At 36.9% G+C, this 27,719-nt stretch overlaps 1 protein-coding gene across 24 annotated transcripts in view; it reads right to left on the bottom strand.

Moving 5' to 3' along the window:
* The window catches only part of TBC1D31 (TBC1 domain family member 31), a 93,221-nt gene that overhangs the window by 28,993 nt on the left and 36,509 nt on the right, over window positions 1-27,719 (bottom strand). For 12 of the 24 annotated variants that reach the window (XR_010159323.1, XR_002937747.3, XR_010159322.1 and 9 more), the window contains 9 exons: window positions 26,785-26,864; window positions 26,561-26,707; window positions 16,128-16,261; window positions 9,993-10,126; window positions 9,495-9,674; window positions 7,660-7,892; window positions 6,959-7,111; window positions 5,870-6,005; window positions 2,012-2,104 (listed from right to left, as the gene is read on the bottom strand). Coding sequence is in view for 21 of the 24 variants with exons in the window: in XM_009455853.5 (XP_009454128.1) it covers window positions 2,012-2,104; window positions 5,870-6,005; window positions 6,959-7,111; window positions 7,660-7,892; window positions 9,495-9,674; window positions 9,993-10,126; window positions 16,128-16,261; window positions 26,561-26,707; window positions 26,785-26,864 (1,290 nt within the window). In the remaining 3 variants the exon portion in view is untranslated. The remainder of the gene's footprint in view (window positions 1-2,011; window positions 2,105-5,869; window positions 6,006-6,958; window positions 7,112-7,659; window positions 7,893-9,494; window positions 9,675-9,992; window positions 10,127-16,127; window positions 16,262-26,560; window positions 26,708-26,784; window positions 26,865-27,719) is intronic. The other 12 variants (XM_009455855.5, XM_003311913.6, XM_063816544.1 and 9 more) reach the window with 3 other exon arrangements.

Genomic DNA, 27,719 nt, shown 5'->3' with positions numbered 1-27,719 from the left:
AAGGACATTTTGGATACAATGGATCAAATCTGAATAAGGTTTATATATCAGATCATCTTATGTTAATTTCTGATTTTGAGAACTGTACTGTGGTTATATAAGAAGATTCCTTGGTCTTAGGAAATATACACTGAAGTATTTAGAGGTAAAGGAGCATCAGGTCTGTAACAGTTCAGAAAAACAAGTATATGTTTGTGTGTATATATGTGCATAGGTAGAGAAAAAGAGGAAGAGAAAGCAAATTTAGTAGAATGTTAGTGTTTAAAAATCTGAGAGACAAATATCTGGAAATTCTTAGTATTTTTCTTGCAAATTCCCTGTTAGTTCTAAAATTATACCCTTCGATTGCCACTATCCTCCACCCCCAAAGAAAATATAGTAAAGTTTAGCTTAGTCCAAATGAATTACATCTAATTCCAAATCATGGGAGACTCAGCCAAACTGTAAATCCCTTGCTCAGTTCTAGAAGAAATTCAGTGTGGAGACTTTAAAAGTGGTATAGGTGTAAATGGATGCTATATGGTTTAAATCTCACCTAATGTGGATATCAAACATATATGTTATGTGTTGTGAATTCACAGTTATCACTAATTTCAAACTAAAAGTATGACTTTTTTTTTGAGACAGGGTCTCACTCTGTCACCCAGGCTGAAGTGCACAATCTTGGCTCACTGCAGCCTCCGTCCCCCGGGCTCAAGTGATCCTCCCACCTCAGCGTCCTGAATAGCTGGCACCACAGGTGCGCACTACCACATTTGGCTATTTCTTTGTATTTCTAGTACAGAGGGGGTCTTGCTGTGTTGCCCAGGCTAAAAGGTCTGACTTTTTAAGTGGGCTGAAAGAAGTGAAAACTTACAGTTTCAACACTAAGTGAGTAACAAAACATTTTTCCTAAATAATAAAAATTTATATTAACAAAGCTCCTTTTTTCCAGTGTCTTGAAAACTGAATAGTAAGTACTAAGCAGATATTTGCTGAGTTAACTCCAGAAGATTCCAATTTAAAGTACTTTACAGGCCAGGCGTGGTGGCTCATGCCTGTAATCCTAGCACTTCGGGAGGTCGAGGTGTGAAGATTGCTTGAGCCCAGGAGTTTGGGACCAGCCTGGGCAACAAGGTGAAACCCTATCTCTACAAAAAACACAAAAATTAGATAGGCTTGGTGGCGCACATCTGTAGTCCCAGCTACTGGGGAGGCTGACGTGGGAGAATCACTGGAGCAGGGGAGGTGAAGGTTGTAGTGAGCTGAGATGGTGCCACTGCACTGCAGCCTGGGCAACTGAGTAAGACTGTCTCAAAAATAAACACATAAAAATACAAATAAAGAAAGAAAGTACTTTACAGCTCCTGACTGATTTACCTTTCAGGATCCTTGTGAGGTATTGAGGTAATTTTGTAGTCACTATTACGTAATTACAGGAAAATTTAGTAAGTTGGTAAAAAATCCTGAGGCAAAATCTGGGGCCTACATCTGGTGCTTCAGACACTAGACTAAGCTGCTAACAGAAACATGAATTAAATAATTACAACAAACTGTACATTCAGACATTTTGGCTACCTTACAATCCTGCATGGCACTATATTCTGCTTAAAAAGTGAATAAAATGAACACTAGAAAACCATGAATAAATACAGTCTAAAATGGGTTTATACAAACCCTGCTTTTCTTTTTCCTTCTTTTTTTTTTTTTGGAGATAGGGTCTCGCTCTGTTTGCCCAGGCTGGAGTACAGTGATGTGATTATGGTTCACTGCAGCCTCGAACTCCAGGGCTCAAGTGATCTTCCTGCCTCAGCCTCCTGAGTAGTTGGGACTACAGGTAAGCATAACCAGCTAAATTTTAAACTTTCAGTAGAGATGGGGTCTCACTATATTGCCCAGGTCTGGTCTGGAATTCCTTAGCTCAAGTGATCCTCCTTCCACCTCATCCTCCCAAAGTGCTGGGATTACAGGTTTGAGCCACTGAGCCTGGCCAAAACCTGCTTTTCTTATGTTGGAAATAACTGAATTATACCTTCTCATAAAGTCTCTTTTGTGATTCGAGTTCCAGCTGTCTCATTTCTAGGTCTCTGGCTGTGGCAGCAATTTCTCGATCTCTCATATATACCTATGGCCAAACAACAAACTGTAAATACCAAAAAGAATTTACAAAATAATTTTTAACATATTTAGTAATCCTGAAATCTGAACGACCTACTAACAGTATTTAAAATAACAGCAATTGGGTTTTTGAAACCAGAGTAACAGACAAAGATTAATATTCACGGCAGAATCTAGGAATAATCTCTCAGTTAAAGTTAAGTTTAATTTAAAAATAAAAAGCACAGTACCATATGCCCATCTACTCAGACTGGAAGAACAGACAGCAGTTCTTACAGTATTACAGTAACCAATATCATGAGTTAGAAAAACTTGAGCAATTTAAATCTGGGGTAGATAAAAATATAACATTTATTTAATGCTCTTTTTGACTAAACTTCTCTACTTTTATAAGTATGGTTTGACAATTAACAATTCTAGGTTTAAATTTCTTGCAGACGGTTCAACCTGTATGTGTTCTGCTCCAAGTGAATTAATTTAGAGTTCACCTATTTCCAAAATTTGATTAGTTGGAGGCTTTTTATTCCTATATACTAGAGGCTTTGGATATGGGATATAGCACTCTCTAGAGACTCTTAGAAATGATCTTAGATATAAGGTGAAATGTTAGATATTGTCATTATGGTAAAAGACATGCTATCGAATACCTAAAATAGGAGAAACACTAAATGAGAATACAGTTGGATGTGCAAACATATATATATATCCAAAGACTAAAAGAGAAACATGGACCAGGACCAGTTCAATTTAAAGAGGTTATTGGGAAAGGAGCTAGCTCAAAGGTTGGGGGAAGCTTGATTGTGTGAAGCAAGAACAGTAATAATGCCAGGAAGTGGAGGAGAGGTGTGGCCTAGCAAATCACGCTTTTTAGGAATTTCAATTACAGAGCTCTTTTACTTATGAATTTTCAGAGATACAAACAGCTATGTGCCACAGCAAAAACCAATCAGCTTTGCTTGCTGCTAACAGATGTTCACAGTCACATGTACTTGTCACTTCAGATTCAAGCAGCCTTTCCTGCTAGAGTCTGAACCATGAGAAGAGCTTTTGCAGTTTGGCAGGGTCAGAGCACAACATCAGAACAGGTAGCTGGGAGGACAGGAGGCTGGAAGGGTAGGCGGAGGCCAGATCATGTTGCTGAAAGGAGTTTATAGAATTCTTGGACCAAAAAATGCCTCCTCCTGTTTCAAAGGGGTTTGGAATAAAGACATCAGAGTTCTGAGCTTACTTTGCGGGAAGAACATACACTTTTCTACAGTAATGAAATATCAATCTCATTCACTAGACGAGAAAATTAAAAGAAATCTTGGATTTTGAAAACCAATTTAAAATTAACAAGCTTTAAACAAAACAAGAAGTATCATGCTATAAAGAGATGACAGATTTCTAATACTATTGAATTAAAAATACTTTGAAAGACTTAGGCCAGGTGCCTGTAATCCCAGCACTTTGGGAGGCCGAGGTGGGCAGATCACTTGAAGTCAGGAGTTGAAGATCAGCCTGACCAACATGGTGAAACCCTGTCTCTACTAAAAATACAAAAATTAGATGGGTGTTGTGGCAGGCACCTGTAATCCCATCTGCTCAGGAGGCTGAGGCATGAGAATTGCTTGAATCCGGGAGGTGGAGGTTGCAGTGAGCCGGGATCGCACCACTGTACTCCAGCCCAGGTGACAGAATGAGACCCTGTCTCAAAAAAAAAAAAAAAAAAAGACTTAAAAAATACTTAGTATTTTATCAAAACTAGGCTTGAAACTCTAAATTAGTGCATAAAGTCAGTGCAATCCTAATAAAAATTCCAATAGGATTAGGAGAGGTGAGAATTCCAAAAGTGAAACAATTCTTAAAGTCTACTTGGAATGATAAACATTTGAGAATACTGAGGAAAACTCTGAAAAGGAAGACTAATGAGTGAGAACTAGGCCTAGTTAGTAAAACACTTCAAAGCTACTGTCATTCAAACAGTGTGGTACTGGCTTAGGAATAGAAAAAGTGAGGAAGGAGATCAAATATGTAAGAGAATTTAATATGTAAAAACCATCAGTTGGCAAATGACTTGGATAATAGTCAACAAATGGTGTTGGGACAATTGACTTGCCTTTTGGAAATAAGTAAGCTAACCTGACAGAAAATTAAGTCTAACTTGACAAAAAGATGGACAAATGATACAAATATGTAATGTGTAATTCTACAAATGGAAGATAAGTAACAGAAAAGATACTTAACCTCACTAACAATAAAAAAAGGCAAATTAAAATAGACGATTTGTCATCTATCTGCTTGGCAAATATTAAGACTGATGCAGTACAATTGACTATACTAGGGAGTGGGTACTCTTACAGACTTAAAAGAGCTGAAACTGTTTCATTTTTAGAGAACAATTTGGCATAATTTAGAAGTTACTCAACAAAAGTATGTGTGCAAGTACTCAAAGACTTTTACAATGTAGCATGGTTTTGTTATTTGCAAAACACTGCAAATAACTGAAATGTCCAATAGCAAAGGATTAAATAAGCTATTAATTCAATGGAATATTATACAACCACAAAAAGAGAAATAGATACACATATAACAAATATGAAAAGATATTCAGCATATGTAATTTTAAAAAGCAGGTTACAAAAACAATGTATAATAAGAATAATCCCATTTTTGTATAAATATAGGAAAACATGACCATAATTACTCCTCTATCTATAGAACATACCTTAAAGTCTATGTAATTAACCTTTTTTTTTTTGTTTTTTGAGACTGAGTCTCACTCTGTCGCTCAGGCTGGAGTGCAGTGGCATGATCTCGGCTCACTGCAGCATCCACCTCCCAGGGTCAAGCAATTCTCCTGCCTCAGCCTCCTGCGTAGCTTGGATTACAAGCGCCTGCCACCATGCCCAGCTAACTCTTGTATTTTTAGTAGAGACAGCGTTTCACCATGTTGGCCAGGCTGGTTCCGAACTCCTGACCTCAGGTGATCTGCCCGCCTCAGCCTCCCAAAGTGCTGGGATTACGGGCATGAGCCACCGCACCCAGCCAATTAACCATTTTTTAATAGTGTTTCTCTGGGGATGATATGAGAACTAATGGAGAAGGTCAATTTTGAATTCTGTATGTTTTGTACTGGAAATTATTTTTATTCTGGCCACAGATAATTTTTATATGAAAAAAGAATATGTCCCCTAATTAAAAATTAACTGCCGGGCTTGGTGGCTCACGCCTGTAACCCCAGCACTTTGGGAGGCCAAGGTGGGCAGATCACCTGAGGTCATGAGTTTGAGATCAGCCTAGCCAACATGATGAAATCCCGTCTCTAAGAAAAATACAAAAATTAGCTGGGTGTGGTGGCGTGCACTTGTAATCCCAGCTACTTGGGAGGCTGAGGCAGGAGAATCACTTGAACCCGGGAGGCGGAGGTTGCACTGAGCTGAGGTCACGCCACTGCACTCCAGCCTGAGCAACAGAGCGAGACTCTGTCTCAAAAAAAAAACAAAAAAAAAACAAAAAAAAACTTAATGGCTAACTGATACTGATATTTCTAGTTTTAGAGAAATAGTCACCAAGGACACTTGACTAATTTTCCTGGCATTTCTTAAATATTTAGCCATTTATGAAATACAAAAGAGAATGAGAAAGCTGAGGGGAAAAGTAAATAAAATTAAAGTGGCTATTTAGTATTCATGGTGGACTCTAAGAATATTATTTAATTTGAAGGTGTTCATTACATTTAAGTGAGAGTAAATGGAGATGATGTATGAGAACTAAGTTAAGAATAATAAACCTTTCTCCCAATTTCATCATCCAGTCTTCTTAGTTCCATTTCCTGTTGATCTTGCTGAAGCTTCAGAAAACGCCTTCTTGCAGCATCTTGTAAGTGCATTTCCTTTACTTTCAGCTCTCTTTTCACAGCAGCTAGCCTTAAATACAAAATACATCAAGTGGAACAAATACAGCAATTCCTAATATGATTTAGTTTTTTCATAACAGGTCTGCCATGCTGATCATTTCAATACAATTGATATCCTTTATTTGAAAGAAGAATGCCAGAACTGCTCCACCGTTACCAAAGATGATGTATACTTATGCTTTGAGAATTTTAGTAGAAAGCTCACTGGCTCAGTTCAGTAATTCCTTTTAACCCACACTATAAATCTGTTACATAAAGTTCCATCTAAGAATAAGAATCAATAAACACAGAAGTGAGTTTCCCAACTATTGGGCTTAGTCTCAATGTTTATCCCAATTTACACATTTTACCTTATTAACATACTTTTATGTATTTATTTTTAAGTTTTTTCTTTTTATTTTTTAAGAGACAGGGTCTCACTATGTTGACCTCCTGGGCTCAAGTGATCCTACCTAGTAGCTGGGACTATAGGTATGTGGCACCACACCCAGCTAACATACTTTTGAATACGCATTTAATACTCATTCCCCTGTCCTCCGAAGTGTTAAATGGGTAATGACATAATCATTCTATGTTACAACTGTCAGGTCACACAGATATGTTTAAAACACAATTAAAAAAATTATACTCCACTAAAGGTGATGTACCTAGCATTCTATTACAAAGCATTTCTGCCCACTATAGAATAATGTTTCTAAATAATGTCCTTCAAGGAACATTAATCCGTGCAAAGCTGTATTATATTCAGCATAGCTTTAGAATTACATTTTACTACATAGCAATTTTTTTTGAAAAGTGGTATATAAAGATTCTTTTTATTAACTTAATAGTTGCTTTATAGAAATGCTACAGCTGGGTAATCCTATATATAATGTTGTTTCTAAAATGAAAAAATGAAAGAGCATAAAAATTATTCAACTAATTTATATGTCCAGATTTTTTTTTTAAAGTGATAACACATACCTCTGTCTTTGTTGTATCATTTTCTCCTCCTCTTGTAAGAGCATTTCTCTTCTTGTTTCTTCAGCTTTACGAAGCAGCTCCTGTTTCTGGTACCAAGCTTCATCTTCAACTCTTTGCTGGTCGACTTTAGCTTGCATATCTTCAACTGTCTGCCTTAAGTAGGTAATATTATTATGAAAACACAAAGAAGAAAGCTAAGAATCATCAAAACACAAAATGTATACCGATTAATGTATAATCTATTTTATTTCCATATGCAAGAATTAACTATCTTTAATATTTCTAGCCTTCAAACTCTGATTTTACACAAATACTCATAATTTAAATGCATTTTTTTTTTTTTGAGATGAAGTCTCACTCTGTCGCCCAGGCTGGAGTGCAATGGCGTGATCTCCGCTCACTGCAACCTCCTCCTCCTGGGTTCAAGTGATTCTCCTGCCTCAGCTTCCTGAGTAGCTAGGACTACAGGCGCGTGCCACCATGCCTGGCTAATTTTTTGTATTTTTAGTAGAGACGGGGTTTCACCACGTTGGCCAGGCTGGTCTCGAACTCCTGACCTTGCGATCCGCCTGCCTTGGCCTCCCAAAGTGCTGGGACTACAGGCGTGAGCCACCACACTCAGCCAAATGTATTTTTCATTAAAATTTTCTTATTATGTTTATAACATAATATCAGAAAAAGAAAAACTATTCCATAATTACCTCTCTCTTAAGTAATCCAGTTCATCATTCCTTATTCTTTCTCGTTCCTGTGTTTGATAGTCCACAATAAACTTTGGATATTGATTAAATACTGGATACTGCCCTTTTGTCAGTGCAACAAAAACATTAAGCATGCTGTCTGGATGAATGTCAGTAGGCGTGGTCTCCATGAGATGATAAACTTGTCTAATCACAACATTTATATCCAGGTTATTCCGATGGTGAAAAAAAAACTGTAAGAAAACTTGGTGTTTAAATCGAGATTTACCTGACAAAGCAATTATGAGGTAGAATTAAAACAAGAATTTAAAAAAAGTATATCTATCTTTAAGAATATATATTTTTTTGCAAATTCATTAAAGCTTTTCTTTACTCAAGTTTTACAACGAAGACAATTTATTTAAAAAATGTAAGAGTTTCACAATCATAAGAAATTCTGACATAAAATTAAAAAATGAAGGCTTTTCTTACAATAGAAAAAGAATGCTTCAACAATGGAACAAACTCTGCTTGGATTTTTTTTTCTTCAAAATCCAAAATAAATTATAAATTAGCCTTTGAAAATAAATTAGCTTGCTTCTTTAAAAATATCTAAAAAGTTTCCACATTATCTTGTTTTGCTGGAAGATCCAAATTAATGTATCACGGGATTATGAAGTAAAAATAAAGTGTAATTGGACAGTAACCACTAAATAAGTAACACACACACACACACACAAGAACCCAACTAATTCATCTCGTCTACCAAAAGAGCGTCTACTTTTTATAATGATCTTAATGCTTTCTTTCAGACACTTTCCTGCCAAGTCTCAAAACTCTCATAGTTACCTTTTGCATGTGTAATAAGCATTCAGACCCTCTAAGACCAGATGGGTCATGATAAGATTATGCACAGAATAACAACTCTCTACCTGTTAAACATCCTTTATAAAAGCAAAAAGCAGCCGGGCGTGGTGGCTCATGCCTGTAATCCCAGCACTTTGGGAGGCCGAGGCAGGTGGATCATCTGAGGTCAGGGGTTCGAGACCAGCCTGGGTAACCTAGTGAAATCCTGTCTCTATTAAAAATACAAAAAACTTAGCTGGGCGTGGTGGCGGGCACCTGTAATCCCAGCTACTCGGGAGGCTGAGGCAGGAGAATCTCTTGAACCCAGGAGGCAGAGGTTGCAGTGAGCCGGGATTGCGCCATTGCACTCCAGCCTGGGCAACAGAGCGAGACTCTGTCTCCAAAAAAAAAAAAAAAAAAAAAAAAAAAATGCAAAAAGCACAAACCCCAATATTATCATGATTCTTTTCTTAAGCTATGATTATAAGACTACTAGCCTGCTATAATTGCCTACTTTATTGTCTATAAACTGTACACAGGCAGGGATGTGGTCTAACTTGTTATCCTTTATATTCCTACTACCTAGCACCAGTGTCTGACATATAACAGGGACTCAATAAATAAATGGATTTTTCAATTGAAATAACTGATATGGCCTGGCACTGTGGCTCACGCCTATAATCCCAGCACTTTGGGAGGCCGAGGTGGGTGGATCACGAGGTCAGGAGTTTGAGACCAGCCTGACAGCATGGTGAAACCCCATCTCTACTAAAAATACAAAAATTAGCTGGGCATGATGGTGCGCACCTGTAATCCCAGCTACTCAGGAGGCTGAGGCAGGAGAATCGCTTGATCTCAGGAAGCGGAGGTTGCAGTGAGCCGAGATCACGCCATTGCACTCCAGCCTGGGCAACATAGCGAGACTCTGTCTCAAAAAATTAAAAAAAAAAAAAAAAAAGAGAGAAATAACTGATACTTGAGAATCTTCTCTTAAGAACAAGGACCGTTACCTCAAAGTCATCTTTAAGATTACAGCTGAGCAGAGGCGTTCTAGAACATATGTTGTAGGCTACAACAGTCATCAGAAGGAAGGAAGGATGGTTGGAAAAGATATTATCAAACAATTTCAGCCACTCCTCTCTTGTCAGCACTTCTGAGAACACAGTTTCAAGAAGAGGCCATGCATATAGCTAAAACAGATAAGGAAAAATTTATTATTTTTCTAGGGAAAAGTAAAAAGGGAGTCATTGGTAATATTCCCTTACCTTCGATTTAAGCTATGAAAATCATATTAAATACATAATTATGAAAATAACTACCTTAATTTGGACCCTTCTTTACAGACTTTCAGGAAGGCAGTTTAATGAAGAAAAAGAATGGAATACTGTTAAAAATACAACATGTAGTATGCTTTTTATTATACTCCTTCAAGAAAAGACTGTTTATACCAGAACCAATGTTAGCTTACAAAATAAGGCATGTTATTCTAAAAACCTTATGCTTCTTACCTGGGAGGTTATATCATGATCTATGAAGTGTTGCAGCAGTTCCTTGTCATGAAATGCCAAAACATTTTCTATCATGCTAAGAATATTGATAGGAGGATTAGGAAAATATTCAAACCAGTGTTGACACCAATTGACTATGAAGGAAAAAAAAGAAAACATATCTTTAAATATCTTTCTATGTTATCAAAACTCTTTGCAATTCTTAAATGTATCCAATCTTTATGTTCTCAATATGTCCATGAATAATAAAAAAATAACTCTTTCTATTGTATGACAATCGATTTTAAAATTCTATCATGTTAACATAGTATGTTTACAGAAATTTTGCGAATTTCCTTACAGTAGTCAATGAAAAAGTGTTAATTAAAACAATCACAACTTCCCAAAGTACTCCTGATGGCATTCTGGCTCCTGACTCCTGCTTTGTTCATCACCTGATTAACGAAATGATCTTTTTAAAAAGGGCCCCTATTTAACCCTTCATTAAATGTAATCAACATTAGCATGCCAATCTCCTCAAATCTACTAAAATTCACATGTAATCAAAATTAGAAAACTTAAGGAAAATGTTCAAAATTACATCAGCAATATATAAAAACAAATGTGTATATACTGTATCCCTAATCCCTTAAACATTATAATGACAATAAAAATGTCCTCATTCTGAGGAAAAGACTGATTGTTCTATAAGCATGGTAATAAGGAATAACCAGGAAATAGCCACCAGGACTGGTTTTATATCTAATTGATCATTGACAACTTGTTTCAGTAAACTTGACTTGAAAACCAACCAATCAGTAACAGTGGCATTCTTTGAAAGTCAGCTAGTCCAAAGTAGAATATATTCAACTAACTCTAAGGCTGACTTTGACTCACTTGCACTCTGTAATCAGTAGAACAACCCACAGATTGTTCTCAAAACCGTATATAAGACCATCGATTTGTTTTGTTCAATAAGACTATGTTTAACTTCTTTAATTTTTAAATTTTTTTAATTTTAAATATTGAGTTGTAGATTCATCCTTTGATAATAAGATCTCCTATCTCAAAATAGCAAAAGAAGGCTTTATCAGCAGAATATTAGATTACAGTGGTTTATAAGAACTTTCCAATTCTGGAGTTCCATTATTTCACTTATTATTGATCATTTAAATTTGAGTTAATAATGAAGTCAGAAATAAAATCTTGCAAAGACTGAGCTTTAAAAAATATTTCAAATTCTCTGTAGCTCTTAATTTTTTTTTTTTTTTTTGGTGAGACGGAGTCTCACTCTGTGGCCCAGGCTGGAGTGCAGTGGCGCGATCTTGGCTCACTGCAACCTCTGCCTCCCGGGTTCAAGTGATTATCTTGTCTCAGCCTCCCAATTAGCTGGGATTACAGGCACCTATCACCATGCCCAGCTCATTTTTTTTTTTTTTTGTATTTTCAGTAGAGACAGGGTTTCACTATGTTGGCCAGTTTGGTCTCGAACCCCTGACCTCAGTTGATCCACCCGCCTTTGCCGTCCCAAGTGCTGGGATTACAGGTGTGAGCCACTGCACCCAGCCCAGCTCTTAATTTTAAGTGGAAAAATATGGTTCAGTACCTGAGTACTTGTTATGTCTCAGACACTGGTAGTTCTGAGAACTTAAAACACCACACATATACTCAAAGGCCTGATCCTTACAATCTTCATTAAGAGAGCACTGTTTTTCCTTAGCAAGAGGATATCCTACTGCATACAGTAACCGTCTGCCTGCTCTTAAGTATTTTTATTCTGCTTTGATGCCACCACAAAAGCATGGGTAGAGGACCTAGAGAGAGAACTGACAGATAGCAAAATACAGAGAAATGATAATTGTGTGGAGAGTCTTTGTTAAACCAAAAGACTTTATGTCTGGTCATAAAAGAGACTCTAGTGTCTAAAAAAGACTTTTACAAATACATTCCAAATTATACGTAGATGTGACTTTTCCTTCAAAATGTCTTCTAAGTCCCAACTAGACTATAAACCTAAAAGCCAAAACGATGGCATATCCCAGCAGTGCTAGTGCTTAGCTGAAGTTCAGTAAATTTTTTTAAATTGTGCTTACTTAGAAGCACTCAGAATGTCAACAAAACAGTTGCAACTTTTTTTTTTTTTTTTGCAATTATGGAGTGGTATTCAGTTAACAAAACATTTATTTTGTATAAGCTACATTAGAGAAAACTGAAGATGAAAAACTACTATCCCCATTCAAAATAACTAATTTGTGCTGTGGATTAACAAAAACTTGCTTTTAAATTTCCATGCCAATTTATAATCCCCATAGTGTACCAAGCGAAGTTAATCCTATTGAAAATATCACCAGGACAAGACTATCCAAAGACATTCGATAGGGTGTTAACTATACAAAAAAAGACACTGTACAGTTTAAACAAATGTTCCGGAGCCTTACATTTCAAATTTTTTCTTTAAAAGAAGTGAGTGTGTACAGGACTGTTAAATGCTCTATAGACAAGAAGAAAATTCTGTGCCAGAACCAACTTATTCATTGTCTTCTTGATCTTCCTCATCCTCCTCCTTTTTCTTGCTTTTTTCAGCCTTGATGGTTCTCATTTTTGCTGCATCAGGCTTTCCTTTAGCTTGGTATGCAGCAATATCCTTTTTACATTTTTCCTTTGGCTTTGCAGCCTTCTTGTCAAAAGGCTGTTTGTTATCTCCAGTGGTGTTGCTCCACGTCTCTCCCAGTTTCTTTGCAGCATCACCAATGGATAGGCTGAATGTTCTCCTTTGATTTCAAGGCAATATTAAGAACAGAACAAGAAAAAGGCCAAAGGAGGCCTCTTGTGAGATGCATTGGGATCCTCGAACTTCTTTGTTTCCCCTTTAGGAGGGATGTAGGTTTTCATTTCTTTCATGATGAAACTTCATCTGCCTTTGCCATGTCTTCAACTTTTCCCTTCCCTTTAGCAGACGTGGCCTGCCATTTCTCTGAAGCCCTTCTTAGAAAACTCTGAGAAGGTGACTGGAGTATCTGGGTGCTTCTTATGCTTCTCCTGGCAAATCTGCACAAAGAACGCATGTGATGACATTCTGCCTCTCAGCTTCTTGGAATTGCCTTGCCAGTGTTTAGTTCTTTTTCCTCAGCAAGGGTAGAGTCACCCAGTGTCCATTGGGCTCGCATCTGTGCAAGTGGAGCTCCAGGTACTGCAATGGCCGTGAAAGCAGGAGTCAGACGCAGCCTCCTCACTTGCTCCCCTCTGAAAGGTTACTCTTTAATAAAGGTTTATTGAGTAAAACTAATTTGAGACCCTTGATAAAAATCCATCACTCATGCTGACCATCCAAGAGGAAACAATAATCTCCCAAATTTAGATTTCAGGCATGTTTGTTTAGAAGAGAAAAATCAATTTCCTTAGTATAAAACATTTTAGCTATGTAACAAGATTTTACCAGAAATAAAAAATTTAGTTTTGCATGCATACCTAAATTAACTATAATCCATTTCTTTCTGTATTAATTATAGTAAAATAGATGTTATTTGCCACTTTAACCATTTTTAAGTATACAATTCAGAGGTATTAATCCCATTCAGGGTTATACAATGATCCCATTCAGGGTTATACAATGATCCCATTCAGGGTTATACTATCTATTCCCCAAATCCTTTCAATACCCCAAATAGAAACTCTGTATCCATTCAGGACTAGCTCTCTGTCCCACTTTCCCTAGCCCCTGTAACCTCTAATTTATTTTCTGTGTCTATGAATTTACCTATTCTAGATATTTCCTAAGTGAAATCATACAATAACTGTCCTTTTGTATCTAGTGTATTTCACTAAGCATGATGTTCTCAAGGTTCACCCGTGTGGTAGCTAGCATGCAGCAGGACCTCATTGCTTTTGACAGCTGGATAACATTCCATTGCGTGTATTTACCACGCTTTGCTTACCCATTAATCTGTTAATAGATTGTTTCCATCTTTTGGCTATTGGGAATAATGATGCTATGAACATTCACACGTGGGTATCTGTCTAAGTCTCAGTTTTCACTTCTTTTGGGTATATACCCAGGAGTGAAATGGTTGGGTTACACGGTAATTCTATGTTTGGAATTTTGAAGAAATGGCAAATTGTTTTTTCATAGTGACTGCACCATTTTACATGTCTACCAGCAATAAATGAAGGTCCCAATTTTCCCACATCCTCATTAACATGTATATAACATTGTTAAATTATAGCTGTCCTAGTAGGTATGAAGTGGCATCTCACTGTGGTTTTGGTTTGCATTTCCCTAATGACTAATGATGCTGAGCATCTTTTTATATGCTTGATGGTCATTTGTATACTGCCTATGGAGAAATGTCTATTCAAGTCCTTTACTCATTTTTTAATTGGCTTGTTTGTCTTTTTGTTATTGTGTTTCTTTTGCTTTTAAAACACGGTAGTGCTATTGGCAGGTAAACTAATACTTGTATTAGTTTGATTTTCTTTTGCTATAAAGAAATACCTGAGACTGGGTAATTTATAAAGAAAAGGGTTGAATTGACTCATGGCTCTGCAGGCTGTGCAAGCAGAGCTCCAGCACCTGCTTCAGGAAGTGAAGAGAGCAGGAGCGACAGATGAGGTGAGGGCCTCTGGAAGAGGGCAGGAAAGAGAGCACAGGGCAGGTGGTGCCACACTCTTTTAAACAACTAGATCTCGTGTGAACTAACTGAGCGAGAACTCGCTTACAACCAAGGCAATGGCACTAAGCCATTTATGAATGATTCACCCTCATGGTCCAATACCTCCCACTAGGCCCCACCTCCAACATCAGGGATCACATTTCAACACGACATTTGGAGAGGACACACATCCAAACCATATGACAACCCTTTTGGGGAATCAATTATTCACATTTTATGACCCGATAACACCAATTCTGGGAATCTACCCAAAGGGAACTATTATGTTTGCATGCGAAGATAGTTATAACATTGTTACTTTTAATAGATAAAATGCCGGGTGCCGGGGGCTCACGTCTGTAATCCCAGCACTTTGGGAGGCCGAGGTGGGCGCGAAGATAATTATAACATTGTTATTTTTAATAGATAAAATGCCGGGTGCCGGGGGCTCATGTCTGTAATCCCAGCACTTTGGGAGGCCGAGGTGGGCGGATCACTTGGGGTCAGGAGTTCGAGACCAGCCTGGCCAATGTGGTGAAACTCTGTCTCTACTAAAAAAATACAAAAATTAGCTGGGCATGGTGTGGCGGGTGCCTGTAATCCCAGCTACTCGGGAGGCTGAGGCAGGAGAATTACATGAACTCAGGAGGTGGAGGTTGCAGTGAGCACTACTGCACTCCAGCCTAGGTGACACAGTGAGACTCCCGTCTCAAAAAAAAAAAAAAAAAAAAAGAGGTTAAAATTAGAAACAATCTAAATATCCAAGAAGATTAAACTAGTACATGCACATTATGTAATAATAGCCAATAAAAAATGTTTATGAAATTTAATTTATAAAAATAAGGGAAATATATATAACATGAAGTAAAAGTAGTATAACAACAAAAAACTGCTTTAAAAGTGTGGAAAAATTAGAAAAATAAAATTCTTGCACTTGGGGAATATATAAATGATATATCCATAAGATGAAATACTATATTATGCAGACAATAAATTATTATTCTTATTTTATTTTTATTTTTGAGACGGGGTCTTTCTCTGTCTTGCCCAGGCTGGAGTGCTGTAGAGCAATCTCAGCTCACTGCAGCCTCCGCCTCCTGGGTTCAAGTGATTCTCCTGCCTCAGCCTCCTGAGTAGCTGGGATTATAGGCATGCACCACCACACCCGGCTAATTTTTGTATTTTTAGTAGAGACAGGGTTTCACCACGTTGGCCAGGCTGGTCTCGAACTCCTGACCTCAGGTGATCTGCCCGCCTCGGCCTCCCAAAGTGCTGGGATTACAGGCATGAGCCACTGTGCCCGGCCTCCAGATTTTCTTCTAAATAAAAAGGTTTACATATAAATGCTTCAATTGTCTATTTTATATTTGATACCTTATTGTTTCACACTTTCGTGACTTAAAAGTAGAGACATCTAGAATTGTTAAATGTTGCAAAGGTGCAAAGACATCAGGAAAATGTATAAGAATCCATTCTTGATCTTATACTTTAACAAGTATTTACTTACTTATGAGAGTAGCAATAACTTCAAAACAGATGAGTTGGTTGTTCTGGAATAATTTTACAAATGGAAATGCCAAGAGTGGAAGATACGGTGTGTCACTAAAAATGACAGACCAGTGAGCTAATGCAGATAAGGTTCTGTGAATAAAATAACTTAGCATTAAAATTTATTTGAATAAATAATATCTTCACATGATAAAAATTTGATACAAAAAGTATATTTGGTGAAAATTCTTCCTTGTACCCCTATCATCTAGTTAACCTCTCCAGAAGTAACCATTGTTAAAAGTATAAATCCTTTCTTAAAAAACCACAAATGGTAGTATATTATAAAAATTGTTCTGTACTTTGCATTTTTCAATTAATGGTATCTTGGAAATAGTTTATATCAGTATATGCAGAACTTCCTTACATTTTACAGATGGATATGATAGCTTCGTACCGATACACCTTCATTTCTTCTTTTTCTTTTGTTTTCCCAAAACAGGGCCTCGCTCTGTCACCCAGACTGGAATGCAGTGGCATAATCATGGCTCACTGCAGCCTTAAACTCCTAGGCTCAAGTGGTCCTCCTGCCTCAGTCTCCTGAGTAGCTGGGCCTACAGGTGTATGTATGCCACTATGCCTGGCTAATCTTTTTTGTGGGTAGAGACAGGGTCTCACTATATTACCCAGGCTGGTCTCAAACTCCTGGGCTCAAGTGATCTTCCCGCCTCAGCTTCCCAAAGTGCTGGGATTAGAGGCGTGAGCCACTGTGCCCAGCCACCTTCATTTCTTTAACATGATCTCTATCGTAGGGCATTTTCTTTCAGTCTTTTATAAGCAATGCTGTGCTTAATGCCACTGTATGGCACATACAGTGTGTATCATTCTTCACCTGAGAATACAGACTTGGAAATTCCTAAAGTGGAATTGCTGAGTCAAGAATACGTGCATTTGTAATTTCGAAAGTCAGTGCCAAATTAGCCCCCACAAAAAGTGTCTATTTACGTTCCTATGACTCGCGTAAAGGGATGCCTGTTTTTCATACTCTTGCCAGCATATTATCAACGATTTTTAAAAAACCTTTAATCTAGGTGAGAAATGGTACTTCAACGTAGTTCCAATTGGCATTACTCTTTCTATGAGAAAGATTAAGCATCTTTTCATGTTTAAGAACCACTTCTAGGCTGGGCACAGTGACTCATGCATGTAATCCCAACATTTTAGGGGGTTGAGGCAGGAGGACTGCTTAAGCCCAGGAGTTTGAGACCAGCCTGGGCAACAGAGCGAGACCTCATCTCTACAAAAAATTTAAAAAATTAGCCAGGTGTGGTGGCACACGCCTACTACTCAGGAGACTGAGGCAAGAGGATTGCCTGAGTCCAGGAGTTTGTGGCTGCAGTGAACTATAGTCACACCACTGCACTCCAACCTGGGTGACAGAGCAAGATCCTGTCTCTAAAACAAAAAACAAAAATAAATAGAAAGAACCATTTTACCACTGTAAACTGTATATTACATTGTTTATCAATTTTTTTTTTACTGGCTGGTCCTTTACATGTTTATTTATATAAGCGCTTCATACATTAAAGAAACCAGCATTTCATTTGTCATGTTTTGCATATGTTTTTTCAGTTTTACATGAGTCTTTGTTTTGGAAATTATTTTTACATGTAGAGATTTTTATTCTTATCAACCTCTTCTGGATATGTCATACTCAGAAAGGCCTTCATTACCTCTGGGATTATAATTCTCCCACATGTACTTCTAATACCTGTACTGTTAATTTCCTTTTTTTAACTTTCTGTTTTGAAATAGTTTTACATTTACAAAAAAACCCTACAAAAATAGTAGAGTTATTGTATACCTTTGACCTAAATTCCCCTAATGTTAACATCTTGCACATAGTACAATGATCAGTACTTAGAAATTAACACTGGCACGATGCTATTCACTAAATTATGGACTTTACTCAGATTTTACCATTTTTCCACTGATATCATTTTTCCGTTATTTCTTTCATTTCACCAACCCCAGATTCAACATTACATGTGTTTTGTCTCTCTAGTTTCTTCCAATGTGAGAGTTCCTTAGTCTTTCCTTATTTTTCATGACAATGTCATTTTTGAGGAATATCAGTTATTTTCTAGATTGTTCCTCAATTTGGGTTTGTCTGATACTTATGATTAGAATGAGGTTACATATTTTTGGCAAGAATATCACAAAAGTGATGTGCATCATATTGACATCTTATTACCAGTCATTTTATTTATTTAATTTTTGAGACAGGTTTGCACACTGCTGCCCAGGCTGGAGTGTAGTGGTACTATCATGGCTCACTGCAGCCTTGAATCTCCACACTCAAGGAATTCTTCCACTTCAGCCACAAGTAGCTAGGACTATAGGTGTGTGCCACCATGCTCAATTAATTTTTAAAAATTTTTTGTAGAGGTGGGTTTCTGCCATGTTTCCCAGGCTGGTCTCAAACTCCTGGGCAAGTGATCGGCCCACCTTGGCCTCTCAAAGTGCTGGGATTACAGGCATGAGCCACCACGCCTGGTGTACTAGTGATTTTAAATGTGCTTACTTGGTTAAGCTGGTATCTGCTGAGTTTATCTACTACAAAATTACTATTTTTCCATTTGCCATTAATAACCATCTTGGGGGAGATATTTTAAGACTATGCAAATATCCTGTGAATCCTAGAATTTTTTTTTTTTTGGAGACAGAGTCTCACTCTTTCACCCAGGCGGAGTGCAGTGGTGTGATCTGGGCTCACTGCAGCCTCCACCTCCCAGGTTCAAGCGATTTTCCTGCCTCAGCCTCCCAAGTAGCTGGGATTACAGGTGCACGCCACCATGCCCAGTGAATTTTTGCATTTTTAATAGAGATACAGTTTCACCATGTTGGCCAGGCTGGTCTCTAACTTCTGACCTCAGGTGATCCACCCATCTTGACCTCCCAAAGTGCTGGGATTGCAGGCATGAGTCACCGTGCCCGGGCACTCCTAGAACTTTTGTCCAGTAGTTTTAGCATCAATTGGTGGATCTTGCCTCCAACAATTATCACTGTGGTGTCCCAGTGGTGATTTTCTATATCTCTAATTCCTTCTATATTTATTAGAACTGTCCCTTCTCCCTCATTTATATCTTTATTTATTCAATTATTTATGTCAGGATGAACTCATGGATATTTATTTTATTCTACAAGTTATAATTGATTGTTATTTATTTTGTTCCTCAAATTGTTCCAGCTTTGGCCACTGGAAACTTTTAGGTTGAGTCATGTGCCCTTGTGACATGCCCATCCTTTCAGAGCATTTCCTTACTTTATGGCACTAAAAGATGCTTCACGTTCATCTTGTATTTTCCCCACACCACTAGGTGCGCTCACTGTTTTCCCCACACCACTAGGTGCGCTCACTGTTACCAGGGTGTCATTGTTAGGCCTTCTCGGTAGAAAGAGCTTGGAAATATACGCATGTATACTAACTCCTGCATACATGCATATCTATATTTCTTTCTGTGTCTATTTATCTGCATATATGTTAAGAACTAACACTATCGATTCCAATCAACTACTGCAAGATTCATTCTAGCCCTTTTGCTTTTTTATCTTCTTTCTCTGAGAGTAAGAAACCTGGCTCTCGTCTCTATTTAGCTATTTGTATACAAAAAGTGGCTTCTATACATAAAGTAGTTTCAGACTTGCTAACTCCACATTTATTTCTAATACTTTGATGGTTTTGTTTTTTTAAAAAGGAATTAAATCTTTAGTTCAAGCAGAATTTATATGGTGTAAGATATGAGGTATGCTTTCAACTTTTTCTAGATGGCTAGCTAGTTATTCCATGTCATTTACTAAATAACCTATCTTTTCTTCATTACTTTGAAATTACATCTTTAAAAACAAGTCAATTTTGGAATGTAGCTGGGTCTATTGTTAGACTCTGCATATCTATTTATATGTCAGCAGCAATTTCAATGCTTTATAATAGCTTTTAATATTTTTAAGGCTAATTCCGTTTCATTACTGTTTAAATATAAATTATTTTTCTGAGTATACTTTATAGTTAATGTGGCAAGCAGAATAATGCAAACTGTCCCCCTCCCCAAAAGATGTCCATGCTCTAATCCCTGTAATCCATGAAGATATTATTTTACATGAGATTTTGCAGATATGATTAAGTTAAGCACCTTGGGGTGAGGGCATTAATCCTGGACTACCTGGGTAGGTCCAATCTAATCACATAGGTCCTTAATATCAAAGAACCCCTTCCTGGTTGTGGTCAGAGGGAGATACGACTACAGAGGAATGGTTAGAGAGGTGCTTTGAAGACAGAAAAGGTGGGTCTGAGTCATGAAATATGGGAAACCTGCAGAAGCTGGATAAGGCAAAGAAAAGGATTCTCCCCAGAGCCTCTAGAAAGGAATGTGGCCCTGCTGACACTCTGATTTTAGCCCAGTGAGATCCATCCCATGGTGAACTTCTGCCTACCAAACTCTAAGGATAAATTTGTGTTGTTTTTAAGCCACTACATGTGTGGTAATTTGTTATAGCAGCAATAGAGAACATAGTTAATGGAGTTAATAAGCTATGTCAGACATTTTTTATTATTCGATATAATACTCAGAACAACCCCAGGAGGGAGGGATTAGCATCATTACTGAGCCTAGGACATGGAATTCCAGAGAATGTAAGGAAATCCTCATTTTTGGAAGGGCTAGAAATCAACCTAAATACAAGAACATGTTCTCCTAAGGATAGTACTTTCATAATTACAGAAGTTACATATTCAACGCTGAGTTCCCATCTTTTTACTGACTCTCAGACTGACAACAAATAAAGACTGATAACATCCAGTGTCAGTGAAAACACAGTAACACTGGCATTTCCCAGGGTTGGCAGAATTTTCTGAGAGAGAAAGAAAAAATGAATGATTTGACCTAGTAGTTTCAATTCTAGAAGTCTACACAAAAATATTCACACAAGATATTTATGAGGGTATTTATTATAATATTGTCTGAAAAGCAAATAAACATAAAATAACCTCAATGTCAATTAACAAGATGAAGACTTAAATCCTGAAACATCCATCTATGTGCATTTTTTAGAAAGAAGTAAACCTACATATACTGAGAGAAAGAGGTCCATGATAGACTTGAAAGTAAAAAGGAAGATAAGCGGCAAAATAGTATGTATAGTATGATTCCATTCTTGTTAAATGTATGTGAATACTTTTGCATTATATACATACAAAAATATCTATACAAAAGTAAACCAAACAATTACCTCTAGCAAGTCAAATTGGGGCTGGAAGAGGTGCTGATTTTTTCTTCATAATCTTCTGTACTGTTTGAATTATTTTACAAAGAAGGAATATTCTTTTTGTCATTGAAAATGAATACTTTAAAGTTACTTTTAAAAATACTGTATCACAGGCCGGATGCAGTGACTCACACCTGTAATCCCAGCACTTTGGGAGGCCGAGGCGAGCAGATCACCTGAGGTCAGGAATTCCAGACCAGCCTGGCAAACTTGGTGAAACCCTGTCTCTATTAAAAACACAAATAATTAGCCAGGTGTGGTGGGGGGTGCCTGTAGTCCCAGCTACTCTGGAGGCTGAAGCAGGAGAATCACCTGAACCTGGGAGGGGCAGGTTACAGTGAGCCAAGATGGCACCACTGCACTTCAGCCTGGGCAGCAGAGTGGAAACTCTGTCTCAACAACAACAACAACAACAACAAAAACAAACAAACAGAAAACAACAACAAAAAACTGTATCACAAAAAATTCCAAACATATATAAAACTAGAAAGCACGATCATGCCCCATGAGCCTGTCGCCTGGCTACAACAATAAATCCATGTTTTATTATACTTCTTTCATTGACTATATGCCCTCAATTTTTGGCTAGACTATTATAAAGCAAATCCCAGACATCATGCCACTTTATTCTTTTAATACAGAAGTCTACAACTCTTTAAAAAAGTGAGGGAGGGATGATTTTCTTATGTAGTCACAATGCCACTGTAATGTAAATAAAATTAACAATTATTTTGTAGTATTGTTTCATAATCAGGCAAGACTCAAATTTCCCCAATTGTCTAAACAAGACTCATTCATTGATCCATTTTTGTAGCAGAAAAAAAAGGCTCACTCATTGAATTTGGTTATCGCCCTTAAATCTCTATCTCTTTTAATGTAGAATAATCCCTCCCTTTTAAGTTACAATTTTTAATTTTAGTAGAAACAGAAATGTAAAATTTAAATTTAAAAATTTAGAAAAACAGAAATTTAAGAAACAACAAAAAAATTGCTGCGAAGCTTTAACTAAACTAGGATTATAATTTAAAGTACACCTACATAGAATTAGAGTTACAATGGTAACTTTAATTGTAAATGTACTAATAGGCATATAAGTATATAAAGCGTAACAGCTTATTACATTTTATGAGAAATTTCAAATGATATGAGCAACTTCTTGTCACTTTAGGAAGATCTTTTGGAAAATACATCTCAAGAAGGTCCCCATGTATACACTGTATTTAGGTAGAAAACATCAAAATTATTCCTGATAATTTGAATTTTTAATCAAATTTATAGCTTACACTATGATATTAAAAGTGTTACCTCACTCTTTCCCAAAAAGCAGAGCAGTATTATAATTAAATTCATTTGCTCTTAATGTGAATGTGAACAGAACTTAATGAAAGAGTGAAAAAAATCCTAAAATATTCTGTTTTTAAGTTGTACTACTGGGGATAAGGAAGAAGCATCAACAAGTACCCAAGAAAAGCATTCATAATTTAGAAAGTCTAAAATCCTAGGATACGCAAAAATTATAAGAAATTTTAGATACCTTAAACAGTTACTTGAGTAACTTTTACTTATTGATAAAATCAGTTCTTCATTCCCTACAGTGAGGGGGTCAACAGAAGGAGAAAATGTTTTCTACCTTGTCCTCTGAACTCAGGAAATTTATTATTTCAGAAGAATGCACAAAATCATCATTTTTGAAGTAATGTACTCTCCTCTTTTAATTCCTTCGGCATCTGATGAGAGACTTCACTCTCTAACCAAGATATTTACGGCTCTCAACCTAGAATATGAACCTAAAAAGCAAAGGCAAGGCACTGACGGTCTACACTGGTATTCTGACAAACGTCTGAACTGTGATGTTATCTTACACACAGACAGGAAGCATAGTAAGTGTGAAGACCAAATAGAAAAAGTAAGCAAATTCCCATCTCTAAGTCATCTCTTAACAAAGTTATCTGATGTTTTCTCTAATTGAAAAGGGCAGTATATTATATATTTACCCTTTGACTCAGCATCTAACATTTATGAATCTATTCCAAAGATACACTTAATAGAAAAAGACTTATGGGCCAAACTAACTAATGCAGCATGCTTGTGACAGCAGAAGATTGAAAATAATCTACATGTTCATTAAGGGACAGGCCAAATAAATAATGGTGCATAATGCAGGCATAAAAAAAGATGAATATTTCTGTACATTGCTTTAAAATGATATCCAGAATATGTTGTTAAATTTAAAAAGCAGAGTACAGAAAAGTGTAATAGTATACAACCACTTACCTAAGGAGGTAAATACAAACATATTGGTAAATACAAATAAGATATTTGCTAAAAGGATGACTTATTGGGAGGAGAAGTAACAGGACAAAGGAAACAGAAGTCAGCCTGTTCTGAATGTACCTTATTTTGTAGATTTGATTTAGAAAACATGTAAATGTTTTATAAAAGTATAAAACAAATTAAATTAAATACAAAAATTTTTCAAAAAACTGAAAACAAATGAAACAAATTAACCTGTGTAGTGAGCTAGTGGCATTATCATATGAAAAGGAGTTATTTCAAGTCATTTTAAAACAATAATTTGGGCTGGGTGTGGTGGCTCACACCTGTAATACCAATACATTAATACCAATACATTGGTGGTAGAGGCAGAAGGATCACTTGAGCCCAGGAGATCCAGATGAGCCTGGGCCACATAGTAAGACTTCATCTCTACTTAAAAATAAATAAATAAACTAGCCAGGCATGGCGGTGCACACCTGTAGCAGCTACTTGGGAGGCTAAGGTGGGAGGATCGTTTGAGCCCAGGAGTTCGAGGTTACAGTTAGCTATGATTATGCCATTGTACTCCAGCCTGGGTGACAGAGCAAGGCCCTGTCTCAAAAAACAAAAACAAAAATGAAAACAATAATTTGATTATATATGCCTAGTGGGATATAACCTAAGGACAAAAAGAACTATAAAAGATATTTTGGACTGCTTTCAATAATCATAATATTCACATTGTTATTATTTATAGTTATATAGTTTTTATTATACAGCATAAATATATGGAGCTTAAAAACCATTGTGTGAGTGTGTGTGTGTGTATGTGTGTTAAAGAAAATAAGGAATTATGTCAATGCTGTTAGAAATCAAGATTTTTAGCATAAGAAAAAAATACAAATATAAAATCAAAGCAGCTATGCAAATTTGTAATCTTAAATCTGAATTGAAAATATTAGTATGAACTCCTGGTTCTATGTACTGAAAAGGTCTATATGTTCAATCTGAGTTCATAATCAATACACTGATTGCTCTGGGGAGCTCCAAGCTAATAAGTTTACTATTCTGAAAACTGTTTAAAAAAAAAGATACCAAGCATTTAACTTGCCTTTTCCTACATGGGTTGTATCTTCCGGTAACCAAGTAGTTGATCCTAAGAACTTTTTCGTTGGAGAAATTTCCCGGTTTATAAAATGACAAGGAACAGAATTATATTATCACTGTTTTGCTAATCTCTGGTGAAATAATGGATCTAGGCAATAATCATCAATGGACAACAACATCACGAAAAGAGAGACAGCCAGGTATTAATTATAATCCGCCTAACAGAAGTACATAAAACCACCTAGGAAGTTTTCTTGCAAGCCAAAGAAACAAATACCAAAGGGGGGAAATAAAAACCTTGACTCAGATCAAGCCCCTAGCTCTAACTGCCAGTTTATAGTAAATTCAGGAGAAAGAGAAACATGTTAAACAATACTATGAAATAAAATCAGCAAAATCCAGAACATAGAGGGCTGTATGGGTTAAATGACCTGGTTTCTCCAACAAATAAATTGTAAGAAAAAAAGAGGTATCAGAGTCTATAGATTAATCTCAGTGGGGTATCAACAAAATGTAATGTGTACACGTTGTTTGAACCCTAATTTGAACAAGTTTACATAAGAAAATTTTTAAGACAATCAGAGGAATGCTGATTGAATATTTGAACATACTGAATAATTATTAATTCTTTTTTGTGTGTCAGTATGATAGTGTACTTATGTTAAAGAAAAAGAGTCCTTATCCTTTAGGGATACATATGTATATATTTAGCAAGGGGAGTGTGTGTATGTTGGGATGTGGGGTGTAGAGTGAGTGGGAATATTCACCCAACGTGACTGGCTATGAGTTGGCAATTGTTGAAGCTGGGTGATGGGCATGGGGATATTTGTTACATTATTTTTTATTTATGCTTGAAATTTTTCATAATAAAAATTATTTTTAAAAAAAGTCTTCGGCTCTGGAACCTGGGCTTAATCTTAGCTCTATCACTGCTGTGACTTGATCATATTTCCTAGTCTCTCTATGCCTTAGTTTCTTTACCTATAAGTCAAATGTGCCTAACACATGAAAAGCATGTTAAAGGATGAGCTACTGTTATTAACATTTACTGGATGCTTCCTAGGAATGGACTCTAGCATATGCATTCTAAAAGAGATTCTCATCTAACTTTCCCAATAGTCTTATGATGTTGGTGTTATTACCCCCACTTTTAGATTAAAAAAAATTAAGGCTAAGAAGTAAAATAACACGTCTTACATCACAATCATTAAGTGGTAGAATAAGAATTCAAAACTAGGTCTTTTGCCTTCAAATTCAAAGCTCTTTCCACTATGCCTCTGTTCTTTTTTTTTGAGATGGAGTCTTGCCCTGTCACCCAGGCTGGAGTAAAATGGCGCGATCTCAGCTCACTGCAACCTCTGCCTCCAGGGTTCAACCGATTCTCCCTGCCTCAGCCTCCCGAGTAGCTGGGATTACAGATGCCCGCCACCACACCCAGCTAATTTTTGTATTTTTAGTAGAGACAGGTTTTGCCATGATGGCCAGGCTGGTCGCCAATTCCTGACCTCAGCTGATCTGCCCGCCTTGGCCTCCCAAAGTGCTGGGATGTTCTTTTAGATTAACTGAAAGAGTCCTATTTTCTGAACACAACACAAACTAATATTCACATGTAATATATGTGCATGTACATTTTTAAAATTAAACCAACATATCACATAAGGATAATCAAACTGACAAAACAATATTTTATAAACAGGAGATTTTATAACATTGCAATTATTAGTTACAGGTCTCATACACATTGCTGCAATATATAGAACATACCTCTGTAATACTCTGAGTAGCTTCCTACTTTTGATGGGGTATTTCTTCTGAAGGTTGAGAAACGCCACATGAGTCCCCTTATCTATGAGGGTACTAAACGCAGTATGATTTTCAGGCAGTTGTAGCAGAGAGCGCCAAATGAACATTCTGAAATAAAAATATATTTTAATCCCCCCAATTTTTTTTGAGTAAAGCTGATGTAACACACAGAATTTAAATTGTACCTGTATTTTGTTGGATATTCACCATAGCCTTTTAATAAGATTTGTAAACGCTTTTTGTTTAATCCATCTGGTAATTCATTCTACAAAGAAAAAGACAATATTAATAAATGACACAATCATTAAAACTGAAAAGGTGACAAATGGTAATCTAGTCCACAGTGACTTCCCAACTTTAGAAAACAACACATAGTAAGGCATATTTGTGTATCATAGGTCTTTTCCCCACTCCCCTCTCTCCCTCTCTTGAGCATGCATATACGTAGCCAATAAAGTTCATGATATAGTACCTTCCCTAAACAACCTTGACAAACTTTTTCTGTAAAGGGCCATGATATGCTTTGGCTCTGTGTCCCCACCCAAATCTCATCTTGAATTACAATCCCCACAATCCCCACGTGTTGAAGGAGGGACCTGGTGGGAGGTGACTGGATCATGGGGGTAGTTCCCCCATGCTGTTCTCATGATAGTTCTCACGAGATCTGATGGTTTTGTTAAGTGTTTGACAGCCTCTCCTCCACATATTCCTCTCTCTCCTTCTGCTGCCTTGTGAAGAAGGTGCCCGCTTCCCCTTCTGCCATGATTGTAAGTTTCCAGAGGCCTCCACAGCCATGTGGAACTGTGAGTCAATTAATCCTCCTTTCTTTATAAATTGCTCAGTCTCAGGTAGTATTCTTTATGGCAGTGTGAAAACAGACTAATACAGGCCAGTTAGTAAATATTTTAGGTTTTGTGGGCCGAGAAGAAAAATCAAAATTATATATTTATATATAACTACTTAAAAATGCACAAACCATTCTTAGCTTGAATAGCCGAATTAGGCCCATCGGCTGTCATCTGGGACTCCTGCATCAAGAGCAATCCACTCTGACCGCTCCTCCCCCACCTCTCTCTTTCCTTAAAATTCTAGGCAATTCCTAGCATTAAAGCATCAAGGA

This window comes from Pan troglodytes, chromosome 7, assembly GCF_028858775.2.
Source record: "Pan troglodytes isolate AG18354 chromosome 7, NHGRI_mPanTro3-v2.0_pri, whole genome shotgun sequence".
NCBI lineage: Eukaryota > Metazoa > Chordata > Mammalia > Primates > Hominidae > Pan > Pan troglodytes.
The sequence above is the reverse complement of the archived record's forward strand: the minus strand, read 5'-3'. Positions and strand labels throughout refer to the sequence as shown.